Source organism: Odocoileus virginianus, chromosome 29, assembly GCF_023699985.2.
Source record: "Odocoileus virginianus isolate 20LAN1187 ecotype Illinois chromosome 29, Ovbor_1.2, whole genome shotgun sequence".
NCBI lineage: Eukaryota > Metazoa > Chordata > Mammalia > Artiodactyla > Cervidae > Odocoileus > Odocoileus virginianus.
The window spans coordinates 23,290,800-23,307,132 of record NC_069702.1 but is presented as its reverse complement, the minus strand read 5'-3'; the positions used below and the strand labels follow the sequence as shown (position 1 = coordinate 23,307,132).

The window sequence follows — 16,333 nt, the reverse complement described above, 5'->3', positions numbered from 1 at the left end:
AGGGTTTGAATTCTCCTATATTGCAGGTGGATTCTTTACTATTGGCGCCACCCAGAAAGCATGCAAACGGTGTGCCCTCCCAACCCACCCACAAAAGACATATCAATAAAAAGCCTTGAGGAGGTAGACTCAGCTTTCTCTGGCTCTTGAACTTCTGTCAGTGGAAGCATTGGTGGTTGACATGAAGCACTTAGACTTAGAGGTTAATGTATAGACATAAGTTGGTTATGATTAGTTGCATATTCATAAAAATGCTTACTAAATTCCCACCATAATGAAATAGGTTAATATAATTCTTTTACCAATATTTTAATTTAAGTGGCCACAGGAGACACTAGATATGCCTCATATTACTGGATTATTGGTTGACTCTTTTAACCATTGGGTCATCCAAGGATCTCAGTACACAGACTCTGGGCCTATCAATTCTCTGTCTCATTAGATGATGTGAGTAGGCCAGTGTGTGGCCCTGTCTTGGGCTGCTGGTGGACTGAGCATGTGAGAAATAAATACAGCATAGATGAATTCAGGGTAAATGGTAGTGCCCTTCCCCTGACCTGCCCCCCTCTTCCCTCCTACCTTCATTTCCTTTCCTTTTAAAAAAAGTGATATACTTGCACGAAGCACAAAATAACAGATGACTTATTGAGACTTCTCTATGACTTTTTAAAAATAAAGTTAAATTGGTTCTTGAGAGAGCAAATTGTCTAGGTTACTCCTAGTCAGTGGTGGCTACAAAATTTCTGTAAAGTTGGCATTAGGATGGTAACGTGGTTGACAGAGTGTGCTGGAAGCTGAGTTTTCACAGTACTTTCCATGGGATAAAGAAAATGTCAACTTTCTAAATAAAAAAAGGGAGAGGATTCTTTTTTTGGGAAAAGGGGATTTTCCAAACCAACCCCATCTAAGTGACCACTGCTCTCAGGTTCTTCCTATTTTGCTCATTCTTTTAACAAATGTTTAATGAGTGCTTACTATGTGCTCTCTGCTATAAACTGCAGAAAGCTCTTAAAGAGATGGGAATACCAGACCATCTTACTGGTCTCCTGAGAAACTTAGGGGTCAAGAAGCAACTTAGGGGTCAAGAAGTATGTGGGTCAAGAAGCAGCAGTTCTGTATGGAACAACTGATTGGTTGAAGATTGAGAGAGGAGTATGATAGGGCTATCTGCTGTCACTGTCTGTTTAATCTAAACGCTAAGCACATCATGAGAAATGCTGGGCTGGATGAGTTACAAGCTGGAATCAAGATAGGCGGGAGAAATATCAACAACCTCAGATATGTGGATGATACCACTCTAATGGCAGAAAGCGAAGAGGAGCCTCTTGATGAGGATGAAGGAGGAGAGTGAAAGAGCTGGCTTAAAACTAAAGAAAAAACTAAGATCATGGCATTTGTCCCCATTACTTCCTGGCAAATAGGGCAGAAGAAGGTGGAAGTAGGGACAAATTTCTTCTTGAGCTCTAAAATCACTGTGGATGGTGACTGCGGCCATGAAATCAGAAGATGTTTGATTTCTTGGCAGGATAGCTAAGACAAACCTAGATAGTGTGTTGAAAAGCAGAGACATTACTCTGCCGACCAAGTTCCGTATAGTTTAAGTATGGTCTTCCCAGTGGTCAGGTACGGTTGTGAGAGCTGGATGGTAAAGAAGGCTGAGGTCTGAAGAATTGATGCCTTTGAACTGTGGTGCTGGAGAAGACTCCGGAGAGTCCCTTGGACAGTAAGGAAATCAAACCAGTCAATCTTAAGGGAAATCTACCCTGAATACTTATTCATTGGAAATCAACCCTGAATACTCATACTTAGTCCTTCATTGGAAGGACTGATGCTGAAGCTGAAACTTCAGTATTTTGCTCATCTGATGCCAACAGCTGACTTTTTGGAAAAGTTTCTGATGCTGGCAAGGATTGAGGGCAGAAGGAGAAGACGGTGTCAGAGGATGAGTCAGCTGGATGGCATTGTCGATTCATTGGACATGAACTTGGGCAAACTTCAGGAGATGGTGAGGGACAGAGAGGCCTGATGATATGCTGCAGTCCATGGGGTGGCAAAGAGCTGGACAGGACTGGGCGACTCAACAATAACTATGTGCTTCAGGTCTGAAGGTGACAGTCTCAGTCCCTGTGACCACCTCGGACCATGAGAGACTGAGGGTGAATTGCACCATCCCTGGGTCCTGTGAACACACAAATATCAGTGCTGGGTGGTCAGACGTTTCCTTTCGCTTTGGCTAATAGTATTAGTTACAGGGATCTGCCAGTTACAATTTATCCAGTTATTCTGAAAAGTGAATCATTTCCAGCAGCGCCAGTGCAGAGTGAACATCCACGGACATGGAGATGGCAAAGACTGGAAATAAGTGGGGGCCCCTGCGGTCTCACAGCTCAGGGGTTCAGTGCTGGGATAACTCCCCTCTGACAGGTTCACCCATCTCAGGTCAGCTGAGAGCCCCGATCGTCTCTTCTTTGGGCCAATCAGAATCCAGACAGCATCACTCTGATGCAATTGTCTTCATCAAATAATTAACCCTAGATCAGCTATTTTTATTTGGTCCTATAAAAATCAGCTGCCGTCACTCAGTCCCGAGCCGGAATGAAGACCTCCCCTCTTCAAGTGCCTGGGCCAGTCTGCCTTGCCCGGACATTTCCTTCCCAGTCTTGGGCATTTGGGGGCGCAGTTGAAGGCACCGCGCCGAGGCCGTGTAGTGTTCCACTGACAACCTCTCTCGGGGAGGGATGGGGGCGGGGGTGCACTCGCTGTGGGAGGCCCGGCCTCGGACACACACACACCGAGATCCTCCCAGGCTGCTGGTAAACCCACGATGCGACGACCCGGGGGTCCCAGAGCGAGGAAGATGGATCAGATCCGCCTCACTCTCAGTCCAGCCGGAGTGGCGGGGTGTAGGGTGCGAGCCGTGCCGGGGCATTTGAAGGTGGGCATACCGCCTCCCAAGTGAGGGGTGTGCATCCTCTTGGCGGGCCCCTCGGCTGTTGCAGGAGTCAGGACCACGCCATCTTCCCCTCTCGCCCTCCCTCGTGTGACCACTCTCGATCCCGCCCCAGACAAAGGCAATCTGAACTCCAGCCGAAAGAATCAGGGGATCAGGTTGCTCTCTCTCACCGCCCCCCACCCCCGCCCCTCCTAGCTTCTCCCTTTTCCACGTGACTCTCAGGAATCTTTTGCCAAAGCTCGGAGTCGCTGGGTCCATTTTCACTCTGAGCTCTGGAGAGAGGAAGGAGGGGAGGGAGGCGGAGCGTGTGTCTTTTAAACGCGGGGCTCCAGAGGGGGCCTGATTTTGTGTGTTTCCGGGCTCTCTGGTCCGAGTGGCTCTAATTCGGGGGTCCCTTCCGGGCTCTCCAGCTCTTTCCTTCTTGCATTTAAAATGATGGCTCCTCCTCCGCTTCCGTAATCGCATCTGGACCCTGCAGACCGGCTCCGGGCGCACGGTGCGGAGGTGGCCGGCAGCGCGGAGAGGTGGCCGGCGGCGCGGAGAGACCGCGCCTGGCAGTTCTCCTCATCCCGGCTGGCGGCGGGGGCACGAAAGTAGCAGCCGCGTCCCCCCGCGCCACCCCCGGGCTCTCCTCCCGAGCGTTCGCACGGTCTGCGGCAGACAGCGCAGCCCGAGGAGGCGCCGGGCGGCCGCAACACCGGCGAGTCCCGGGAGCCGCCCGCAGCGCCGCACAAAGTTTCCTGCGAGCCTCCGAGGGAGGTGAGGTCCGTCGAGCCCTGGGGGCCCAGCCCAGAAGGAGGGGTGACTGGGTCTTTCGGGGCTCCAGGCAGCCCCCTTGGCCGACGCGGCGCCGACGGAGAGTGTCAAGCGAACTTTAAAAAGGTGCCGCCTAGAAACCTGCGCCGGGGTCTCTACGGTTTGGGGATCCGGGAGCCGACGCGCCGGGGTCTCCACGACCGGGGACCCGGGAGCGGATAGGTCCGGCCTGAAGGAACTGCTGGGGGATCAGGTCGGCCGGTGACAGGCAACTTTCCTGCGAGACTTGGCCTCGGGGAACATTGTGCGCCCTGCCTCCTCTATTCTCCCAGCTCAGCCCGCGTTGGCGCCCTGCTCGGCTGGAGAATTGGGCGCGCTGTTCCCCGGCTGGGAGTGAACTGAAAGCCCCTCCCGCCCCGGCACCTCGGGGCTGATGTGAGTGTCGCTCCCGCCGGTCTGTCGCCTCGTTTCCCCGGAGGTGACCGCTCGCCGCCGCCCCCATTCTCGGTGCGCCCAGCCCTGGGCGCGGAAGCCTGCGTTTCGGCTGATAACTGCTTCTTGGATGCCGAAAGCTGGGCTCCTCCAGCCTGAGTGCCGAGGCGGCGATGAGTGTCTTCAAAGTGTGGCTCGGGATGGCTCTCGCATTGGCGGAATTTGCAGCATTGCCTCATCATTCTGAAGGTGAGAGAGTGGTGCTGTGTGTGTGTGTGTGTGTGTGTGTGTGTGTGTGTGCGCGCGCGCGCGTGTGATCGCGCTGTTTTAAAAGCTCAGCCTGATTATGGTATTGTGAGTCAGATGGAAGTTTTTTGGGGATGGGTAGGTGGGTGGCCGGGGAACTAGAGTGGGTTTTTTCCTGAGAAGATTCCATCCAACTCCTGATTGTTTTGCACGCGGATCCCAAGCCCCACTCCCTCTCTGCCCTGAGCGCATTTGGGGGTGGGGTGGCCGATGGAGGTGCTATCCCTGAAATTGAATTCTCTTTCTTCCACTTCCCTGGAGCCCCTGAGTGGAAAGCAACTATATGGAGCGTAGGTAAGGAGAGAACAGCTGCTCTTACCTGCGTAAAAATACTTCTGCTCCTATGAAACATGAAATCCGGCTCCTTAAAACCCCTCTCTTCTCCCGCCCTCCTTTTCCCAGTGAGTCTCCCCGTAAAGTCCAATTAAGATTTTATAAACCGGTTAGAGTGTGTTCTGGAGGTGGACAGTTCAATCACACTAAAAGAAATCTCCCCAGTACAGAAAGGCACCAGGCTGCCGCTTCCGCGGAAAAGAAGTGGTTAATAAGAGTTTAGCTTCATTCTCTGACTTCGCCCTCTGCCTCCCAGTTTTCCTCCGGGTCTCCAGTCTACGTGTAAAAACCCTGGAGATGGGAGAGAAAGGAGACGGTGGGAATTGTCGCCATGATAGCAAAAGCGATGTGAGCTCGGGCAAATAAATGCATCGATAAAGAAGATCAAGAGTTTGGGGGTCCTGGGATGCGGGCCCGGGGATGCGAGGCGCCGGAAACTCCCACCTGCTCGGAGTCGCCGGGAAAGTCGCCTCTCCGGGCTTGGGAAGGGGGAAGGGAGCCGGCGGGCGGAGGAAGACGGCTTAATCCACCGTGCAGGGCTCTCGGCTTCCCCTCCCGGCTCCATTCATTATTCATCCAGCTTCAGGAAGGAGGGTTCACCTGCCCCGCTTCAGATCAGAGCCGCAGCCGCGGGCGCCGCGGGGCTGGGAGCCTTCTCCGCGCAGGTGCGGGCTGGGGCCGGCTCGCGGGTGCGGACCCGGGCACGGGGCGGGGGGCGGCCGCAGCCCCCGGCGGGACGCAGCCCTGCTCGGGTGGACCTGCAGCCGCTTGAGCTGCTGCCTTTTCCTCGCTAGCTTCCCGGGAGAGGGTGGCGTGGCTTTGGAAACGCGCAGCACTGGGGGCTTGCCGGTAGGTGAAGGGACCGTCTGCCTGCACCCTCCCGGGAAGTATGTTAAGGGTCCGGGAAGGAGCAGGTCTGGGACCTGTGCAGCCCTTTTCAAACAAGGCATAACCTGTAGAACCGTGTCTTTATTTTATGTGTGCGTGTGTTTACAGACTTAAAAAACAATAAAACTTAAAGGGCCTAATTGTAGTGAAGCAGATGGGAGAGTCAACCTAGGACACCCCAGTGTGAACTTGAGACGTAGAAAAATTACATTGTCACCGAGTGATGGGAGTTTCCTATTTAGGATCATATCCCGGCCACGCGGCAGACGTGCTATCTGTCCCCCCATACTCACCAGGGAGCAGCTGGAATAGTGCAACGATTGGCTTCTCAGAGCAGATCTTTTGAAATGACAAAAGCCATTATTATGAAGGGCCGGCAGGGTTCGCTCTGTGGAAGACTGGTTGACAAAAAGGTCAAAGTTTAAGAACGTCCAGAGTTTTCAGATGGGGGAGAGGAAGTGTGGGGCGTGAGGAGCACTATTCCTCCAAAGATTCCTTGGATACTTTGCTTCTTACTGTTTCAGCCTACCTTCAGAGCATTCTAGAATCATCTCACAACCTGGATTGATACATGTTTGAGAGTTTCCATCCAAGTCATAACGATGCTGGAAAGAAAGTGAAAGTCTCTCAGGCCTGTCTGACTCTCTGCGACCCCATGGACTATATATATACTCCATGGAATTCTCCAGACCAGAATAGTGGAGTGGGTAGCTGTTCCGTTCTCCAGGGGATCTTCCCAACCGAGGGCTGGAACCCAGGTCTCCCGCATTGCAGGCGGATTCTTTACCAACTGAGCCACCAGGAAGCCCCATGCTTGCCTAACAATGAATGAATGATAGGGAAATTTGTGGAGCACATACTATCTGCCTGGCACTAGGCTAAGAGCTTTACATATTTAATCTCATTTAATTAAATTGATTAAATGATAACAGCCCCACAGCCAGAAAATCAGTTGTCATCTGATGAGATTTTTTTTTTCTGATGAGATTTTTGATTTGATTCTGTCAGGGTTTTCTTTTTCTCTTAAAAAATACGAGTATTGAGGTCAGAGATGGAGAGCTTAAGGATCTTAGAGAGTTCCTCAGGTTTTAGTACTAGCCCTGGCAATGATTTTTAAAAACGGAAAAGAAGTATTCACATGTGTGGGTCTCTTGATGTGACCAATTCTGTGATATTTTTGCTGTTCAGGCAGAATTTGTTTTCTTCTCAATGCTCAGAGAGCGTGTCATATATGTTCTAGTACACCATTTAATAACTATAATTTTAGTTGATAAAGATGCCATCTTCTTTTTTTTCTGGGTTAATTGCTTTTATTGTCCCCATTTTACATACAATGAAATTGCAAATTAGTGCCTCAGTAAAATACCCAATAAAACTAACTTTAAAAACTAATAAAATGATTAATCAAATTAAAGATGCTGTCTTCATTTAACTGTATGCTCACTGAGGGCTTAAGATGGCTTTTGGTTATTATATCTCCGGCTCCGCTCCTGGTGCATAATAGGTACTAAAAAATATTGTTGAGGGAATGAGTATTTCCAGATCACATTTCAAATTAAGCTTACACTGCTGCCCTATGGCCTTGGATGAACTACCTAACTTCTTTAGGCTGTGTTCTATTATTCACCAAATGCAGAAATTGACAAGGTGATAGCTTGTGAAGAACTAAAGAGCTTCTTGATGAAAGTGAAAGAGGAGAGTGAAAAAGCTGGCTTAAAGCTCAACATTCAGAAAACTAAGATCATGGCATCTGGTCCTATCACTTTATGGCAGATAGATGGGGAAACAGTGGAAACAATGGCTAACTTAGTTTTTCTGGGCTCCAAAATCACTGCAGATGGTGTTTGCAGCCATGAAATTAAAAGATGCTTACTCCTTGGAAGGAAAGTTATGACCAACCTAGATAGCATATTAAAAAGCAGAGACATTACTTTGCCAACAAAGGTCGTCTAGTCAAGGCTATGGTTTTTCCAGTGGTCATGTATGGATGTGAGAGATGAACTATAAAGAAAGCTGAGCATGAAGAATTGATGCTTTTGAACTGTGGTGTTGGAGAAGACTTTTGAGAGTCCTTTGGACTGCAAGGAGATCCAACCAGTCCATCCTAAAGGAGATCAGTCCTGGGTGTTCATTGGAAGCACTGATGTTAAAGCTGAAACTTTAATATTTTGGCCACCTGATGTGAAGAAGTGACTCATTGGAAAAGACTCTGATGCTGGGAAAGATTGAAGGCAGGAGAAGGGGACGACAGAGGATGAGATGGTTGGATGATATCACCGACTCGATGGACATGGGTTTGGGTGTCCTCCGGGAGTTGTTGATGGACAGGGAGGCCTGGCATGCTGTGGTTCATGGGGTCGCAAGGAGTCAGACATGACTGAGCAACTGAACTGAATTGATCTGAACTGATAGCTCTAAAATACTTGTGCTAATCATCCAACATAGAATAAAAAAAGTTTGATATTTACTGCTTTATTGCAACTTCATAGTTCTGAATTTTAATTATGAAAAGAAAACTGAAGTTTTACCAACAGGTAATTGACAGTTTTATTTTACATTTTCTTATATCACCAAGCTGACAGACCACTATAATTTGAGAACTTAATAAATTCAGAAAGTCACAGAGAAACTTCTAACAAACATGGCTGCTTTCTGAATCAGATGGGCTCTTCCATGACATTTCCTGGAGAAGAACATCTTGAGTTGTATTGACCCTGGTTGTGTGAAGTTACACTACGTAGAACCTGTTGGCTTGTGGGTAGAGCAAGATTCTTGAATTGGTTAAGAGAACTGAGTTCTAGTCTGTGTCTGTTACTCCCCATGTGACTTCAGTCAATTTTACAGTTTTCTAGTCTTTTTCCTTTAAAAGCCACTAACGGAATATACTGAAAAGGATAATTTAATAGATTGTTTTTATTTATGGGTGGATCATCCTATTTGGTTCTACTCTTGGCTGGAGAATTCCTTCTATATAAGAGTCAGTGCTTAAAACTCAATGTTAAGGAAGGAAAGACACTGGATGGGAAGAAATAGCCTATCTCTTCACTCATTCATTCCACAAATCTTTATTGAGAGCTTATGTATCAGGTTATCAGGTTATGTCTGGTAGGGACATATAGACATCAAAAAAAAAAAATCATAATACCTGCCCTAAAGGAGTTTGCATTCCTGGAAAACCATTAATATAGGTAAGAGAGCCATAGGGACATGTCAACATTGACCCTCGGTGGGTTTACCAATACTGAACAACTGCAACTCTGCATCTTTTGGCTTTTGCAACTAACTACTAGCAGAAATAAAGATGTGTTTATATTGTCATAGGCTCTTATGTCCCTCATATTATATTTATGTTATCCTCTGGGGATTGGATTATACGTGTTATCCTCTGCAAATAAATCCTTTAGTGAGAGCACGGCCATCTGTATTCACTGTTGTGGACTTGAGTGGCAATATTACTCAATTTTACTCAGACATGAGTAGTCGTAAAATACTCGGCCACCACTTGACTCAGGAGAGTGGAGGGGTTGCCACATGGCATAGCTGGAACCTTGTGCCAAATCTTACATTAGTTCAAAAACAGTTGGCCCATTTTCGATTTAACTACTCTATTAATTGATCTGACTCCTGGTTGACAATAATCAGGACATGAGCTGTCCCGTCAGTTCAGAAAACGATTCTGTTTTAACTGTTCCACAGTGTGTAAGCCATATGCTGAATTAGAGCACAGCATAAAAGCTTGAACATTTAAATGCCGACTTGTGGCTGCTTGTTCCTAATGAGTCATGTTTTTGTGATACCATGTTCTCCAAATTTCTTCATATCTTATAGTCTTATCTGCCACTATTTCTTCGAACTAATGGATTTGACATTTTGTGATTCTTAGGTTTTAACATCTCTAAAATGAGCAAATGCTCATGTTATCAGGTAGGGGTTTCTATCACAAATAGTTTCAGGCTGTGAGTACAGGTGCAAATTGTATCTCAAATTTCCTCTGAAAACTTCAGATTTTATACAAGTGTCTCATAATGGATCCCCTTATAATGTGCTAGTGGGCCTAAAAACAGACATTTACCTGTTTACATGAATATGAAGAGACATTTTGTCTATGGGACCTGCGAGAAAGGCACAACCCCAAGGGGGGAAGGTCGCATGATCTCGGCTTCCTTCTTGGCACCGTCTGATCCCTTCACCCTGCAAAACTTCACGTACTTTGTCACAGGTGTCAGAACTTCAATTACTTGCTATCTCAGCTGTGTTCCATGCCCTAAAACTGGCCAAGTTCTTGGTCAGAGGACCTGGTTCCTTTTGTCTTTTTCCTTGTTTTCCCTTCTAGAAGGCCTGTTTCTCCTTGTAGATCTGCTTTGTGTGTGCATGTGCATGCATGCTAAGTTGCTTCAGTCATGTCCAACTCTTTTTGCAACCCTATAGAGCCTAGCCCACTAGGATCCTGTCCATGGGATTCTACGGGCAAGTATGCTGGAGTGGGCTGCCATTTCTTAGGCCGCGGTATCTTCCCGACCCAGGGACTGAATCTGCATTTCCTACGTTTCATGCATTGGCAGGAGGGTTCGTTACCACTCGTTGGTCAGAATTCCCATTAATCTGGAGTTGCCTTTCAAGTTCAAATAAGCCAAAATTGAAACCTCAGAGTTGCAATCATTTCCTTAAGAGAAAAATTGATGAGTGGAGACAATAACTTTGTTTTCCAAAGTGTATGGGTTGATTGATTAGTGAAAAGGCAGCACCAGAAGCTGCACCCAGTGACTTTGTCTCCTGTTGGGTGTGAAGCCTGTGCGGGTGTGGGAAAGTATGCCTGCACACGAGGACTACATCTGGCGTGGAGTGGTGATAATGTTTGATGGAACTGGGCATTACAGTGGGATGCTTTCTATCCTCCAGAAGGAAGCAGTGAGGTGTGTGTTTTTTTTCTTCTGTTGCACTGGAATCATCATTGTTTTTTTTTATTTTTTATTTATTTTTATTAGTTGGAGGCTAATTACTTTACAATATTGTAGTGCTTTTTGTCATACATTGACATGAATCAGCCATGGATTTACATGTATTCCCCATCCCGATCCCCCCCTCCCACCTCCCTCTCCACCCAATCCCTCTGGGTCTTCCCAATGCACCAGGCCCGAGCACTTGTCTCATGCATCACCTGGGCTGGTGCTCTGTTTCACTATAGATAATATACATGTTTCGATGCTGTTCTCTCAAAACATCCCACCCTCGCCTTCTCCCACAGAGTCCAAAAGTCTGTTCTGTACATCTGTGTCTCTTTTTCTGTTTTGCATGTAGGGTTATCGTTACCATCTTTCTAAATTCCATATATATGTGTTAGTATGCTGTAATGGTCTTTATCTTTCTGGCTTACTTCACTCTGTATAATGGGCTCCAGTTTCATCCATCTCATTAGAACTGGTTCAAATGAATTCTTTTTAATGGCTGAGTAATATTCCATGGTGTATATATACCACAGCTTCCTTATCCATTCGTTAAGCAGTGAGGTTTTGGAAGCCATGTTAGTACTCATTTCTGCAGCTGCCTTTTAGGAGAGCTATTGTGTTGCAGGAAAGCCTTCAGAGGCCAAGGCTTATTTCTTTCAGAATTGTACATCCTGCAGCAACCCAAATTGTGTAACTCCTTTTCCTAATGATAGAATTTATCAGGAGTTACACATAGTTTTGACTTTAGTGCCTAGCAGATATTTGGCTTAACGAAGTGTGTTTGTGGGGCCCCACTCACTGCCACTTTATTTTTTCATGGTACAACGAATTTATAACATTTGTCCAAATTTCCAGAAGTGGACTTTGATATGAATACTTGGATACTTCTTAAGATACCTGATACCTTTTGGAGGTTTGAAAGGATAGTGGCTTTTGAAGGGTAATGCTGTGGAAGAAGGTAACAAAATTATTTGAGGATAGTTTTATCTAAAGGTTAAATTTTGTTAAATTGTACCTAAGTGATGATCTTTATGTTTAACTTTTAAATGTCAGAAGTTGTTAAATAAGTATGTGTTTTAAGAATTGAATTGTGTTGATATGTATTTATTTGCCTATATACTATTATTTTGGAGAAGGAAATGGCAACGCACTCCAGTATTCTTGCCTGGGAAATTCCTTGGACAGAGGAGCCTAGTAGGCTATAGTCTATGGGGTTGCAAAAGAGTTGGACATAACTTAGTGACTAAGCATGTGATTATTTTATATATACATCCACATGCCACGTGATTATTTTATAAATGTATCTATATCTATATAAATGTATATATATCCTTATGATATATTGTCGACTTAAATAGTCTTTGGAATAGGATTTCTTAAAGAAAAGTAAGTTACTTAGGAAGAATTTCCCCCCAAGGTTTTATCTCAATTTATTCTTATTTGAATGTCAAAGGCACAAAAGTAATTTCAGTAGATTTGCCCATAGAGATCTTTGATTCAAAGCCCAAGTGTAAATAACCATTTCATTTTCTTTGAACATTGTTCTTCGTTCCATTATTAGTAGATAATGTAGACCAGTCCTAACTTCATGAGAAGTTAATAGTACTGAGACTTTTCCAGTGATCTGTTGAAGGCCAGGCACTGTAATAAAATGTGTCCTTTGCTCGTTGGACATCCAAGTGTGGCACATTGTCAGGGTATGCTCTTGGTGTGTGTATGCTATTTCAATTTGCTTTGAAGTGTGTTTCTGAGCTAGTAGCTGTTTGCACACTGCCCGCATGTTTATAGGTTGAATCAACACCTGTTGTGCTGTTCAAAAATCGTTTTAGAAAAAGAATAATCATGTGGGCTGGAAAGCTTCACGAAGGAGATGGGATTGAGTTCAAGGAACTTGATTAGACCAGATGCATCTCCTGCAGGAAACGAAAATGAGTAAAGACATTGACAATATGAAAGTATTACCATGGGATCCTAAGTTGGCCTCTTGGGTTGGACTGGAGAATTTGTCTGAGCAAAGAAAGGCCAAGAAGCCTGGATCGTAAACTGGGACTGGATTATGGAGGCTTTGCTGATTTGTCATACAGGAAAATGCACACTTCATTTATCACAAGTCATTGTATACACAGTTGTTTTAAAATTCAAAGAATAAGCTTCAACAGTGCCTTCCCTCATGTGTGTCCTAGAAATATTGTTTTAGTGTTTGGGGTTATTTTCCCAAGGGAAGAACCCTCAAGCTTTTAAGACTTTGGAGAAAGCAGAGTTTGCTGATTATGACGCATGTAGATGCAGTTTTTGTGTAAGTTGGCCAGAGCTGTGCCTATTGGTCTGTTATGCATCTCTTTTAATTCTTGTTTTGTTTTTCTCCCACAGGTGCTTGTGTCTATCAGGGTTCCTTGTTGGCGGTAGGTCATTCCTCATATATTTGACTTATTTCTTATGCATGTAAAATACTTGATTGGGGTTACTGAGTGAGGTGACCCTGTCATTGTAAAATATGTTTATTTTCCTTCTCGGTTTGAGGATTATCCCTCATCCTGGCGCAATCATGCTCAATTACTTAATACCTTTTCCAGAGTGAATTAGTTCCATTCAGATGCTCAGGTATGGGAAGAGAAATTCAGACACCCAACACAATTTGCATTCCGTGGCTGTCCCGGGTGTTCTTTCAATCAGAGAGAAAATAAGGTCCCATTCTCTTGTCAGATATGAACTAGGGCACAACCTCTTTATCTCCTTGTTGCATTTTGAGTCCCCCCTGCAAAAAAATATATGATTATTGAGTACAATGTGGAGGATCCTGACCATTGTTTTGCATTATACATTTAAGTTTTATAAACAACAAACAAATTAACATTATATCCCTGAACCTTTGCCATGTAGAATAGAATTGATTTTGAATCTAACGTCAGAATGACTTGTGGGAAAAGCTGATGCAAGATTCCTGCATTTCTTTTCATTAATAGTGTACTGTGGTGCATAACAGTGTGTTAAAGCCTTATTGAAAAGACCGTCTACACTCCATCAACTCTAATAAATGGTGTGACAAGTCATTCTTCACCACTTTTTTATTTTAGTTTAATAAATGCTGTAATAAGAAAAAGAACTCGAATGGTTGGAAAGGGTTTGCTCATTTACATCCCAACCCGCTATTGACATGTGTGATACTAATATGTCATCTTGAATTATCCTTGTGGAATTGAAATAAATGAGAAATATTTGAAATATCTGAGAGTCTAGATAATTGTAGATGTTCACAGTAATATTCTTGAATCTGAACTTTATGTAATAGTGTTACTGCTCTGGAGATTTATGAGTTTTTCCTTCCTTATATTTTTCTATAAAGAATCAGGAGAAAGCATTTTCCACTCTCTTTTCCATTCCATGCCCTTAAAAGCCTACTTTTCCTTTGGTTTATTCTTTAGTACATTTAAAGAATCACTTTAAAATCAAAGTGCTATAAAGTATATCATCAGTTTGGGGGAGCTGTAGAGATAGTCTGTCCATTTTAATACGAAGAAAATTACTTGTTGTATAGAGTGCTTCGTAGCTTTTCAGCATATTTTCATAGCTATCAATCATCTACCTGATATATACAGTAGATCACTGAAATAGACAGGCCACATATTATCTTATACCCTCCCTCTTTTTAATGAAAGAGATCTGCTAAAGGTAATTGACCTTTTAGGAGTGGACCAGAACAAAACAACCTGACTTTTTTCTGGTTGTTCCTCCTGAATCTGAAGACAGTGTCCTGACTACCTTCTGTGTTTGATGTGGCAGCGTGGTGTTGTACATCTGAATATGACTATAGCAAGTACAGAGAGAGGTCAGTTCAGTTGGATCGAGTTAAGGCAGTGGTCACCAACACACCTGTGACCCCTCCAGTTGGCTTCCTTACTTACCAAGACTTTGGTGTGTTTGTTCCTATATGTCCTCAAGCCTAGTATACTTACGATCATGGTTATGCAACTCAGGGAGAAAGACAATTAATTTGCTGCAATAATAAAGATTATTACTCAACAATTGGGGCTTCCCTGGTGGCTCAGATGGTAAAGCGTCTGCCTGCAGTGCGGGAGACCTGGGTTCGATCTCTGGGTCAGGAAGATCCCCTGGAGAAGGAAATGGCAACCCACTCCAGTGTTCTTGCCTGGAAAATCCCATGGAACATTTATGGAGTGATACCCCTGGACCTGCTATTCTAGGCACTGGGAATGCATCTGGGAAGAAGCAATATCAGATTAATGCTAAGAGAGAAAAGAGTATAAGGACAGGGGAGAGATAGAAAAGGCTAAAGAGGGGACAAGGGTGGCCTCTTGAAATGAGGGGACAGGGAATGGCCTCCTGAGGAAGTAAGGTGACATTTGAAGAAAGACCTGAGGGGCATGGTAAGATCTAGCCCCCTGGACATCCAGGGAAAGAGAATTCCAGAGCAGGGAACAGTGAGTGTAAAGTCTGAAGCAGGAGCTTGTTTGGCCATTTGAAGATGGGCGTGCAGGTCAGTGTGGATGGAGCATGTGACCCGGGGAGCGTGGCAGGAGATGAGGTCAGAGAGGTGGGTGGTGACAGCGCAGTGGGTCCTTGAATGGACCTTAGCTCGTCCCTTCAATCAGTAGGTGAGCCACCGGAGGAGCTAAGAGCAGAGGAATGACGAACCTGACTTACAGTTTAATTAAACTGCTGAGGTGGGAATGTGAAAAGAAACAGCATTTGTTTCTAGGGAAACTGTATAGTTGAATATTTAAGAGGTGAGTTGCTGAAAACTTGCTGTCAAATTAAGGGTGAGAGAAACAATTTTAAAAGATTGGGGGGAAAACACAAAAGTCCAGAGAGATGCTGCATTTGCGTTTATTTGCAACCACGTGAAGTCCCTTTTCCATTTTAAGGAACTTCAGGGTGGCAGGGAGGTTGGTGCCTTGTGGCCATAGCCAATTGTCTGCTTAATTCATTGCTACTGTCTCACCACACAGGCTGGTCTTGAAGAAAAGCACTGCACCTGCATCAGTGAAACTGAATGAATATGCATTTACGTGTTTTTAACTTAAAATCCAGACTTTGAGAACTTTTATATACTGTTTAGGATTCTCTGATTAAGCAGTTCCTTGGGTGAGAGGATTTCTGTGGTAAGAGGCGTGGGATTTGGGAGCTGGCTGTGAGGATGGTGGTATGGTGTCACAGTCCTAAACCCTGTGAATTCTACCTGTGTGCCTTTTAGAGCTGGGAGGGACTTCAGAGATCAGGTAGTCCAGACTCTCCATTCATAGTTGGGGGAGCGGGAGCAGGGCTGTGAAGTTCTTGCACTTCTTTCATTTCTCAGGTGTGTATTGTGTCGCTCAGTCGTGTCCAACTCTTTGTGACCCCATAGATGGTAACCCCAAGTCTCCTCTGTGTGGAATTCTCCAGGCAGAAATACTGGAGTGGGTTCCATTCCTTTTTCCAGGGGATCTTCCCAACCCAGGGATTGAACCCTGGTCTCCAGCATTGCAGGCAGACTCTTCACTGGCTGAGCCCCAGGGAAGCTCATTTCTCAGGTGCTAGGCTTAGTCGCTCAGTCGTGTCTGACTCTTTGTGACCCCATGGACCGTAACCTGCCAGGCTCTTCTGTCCATGGGAGTTCTCCAGGCAAGAATACTGGAATGGGTTGCCATGCCCTTCTCCAGGGGATCTTCCCAACCCAGAGATCGAACCCAGGTCTCCCTCATTGCCGGTAAGTAACCAGAAA

General features: G+C 45.3%; 1 protein-coding gene across 1 annotated transcript in view; it reads left to right on the top strand.

Moving 5' to 3' along the window:
• Nucleotides 1-2,821: 2,821 nt before the first annotated feature.
• Nucleotides 2,822-16,333, top strand: part of FRAS1 (Fraser extracellular matrix complex subunit 1) — a 505,552-nt gene continuing 492,040 nt past the window's right edge. The window contains 2 exon segments of the mRNA XM_070458257.1: nt 2,822-4,390; nt 12,985-13,016. Of these exon segments, the coding sequence (XP_070314358.1) occupies nt 4,315-4,390; nt 12,985-13,016 (108 nt within the window). The 5' untranslated portion in view covers nt 2,822-4,314.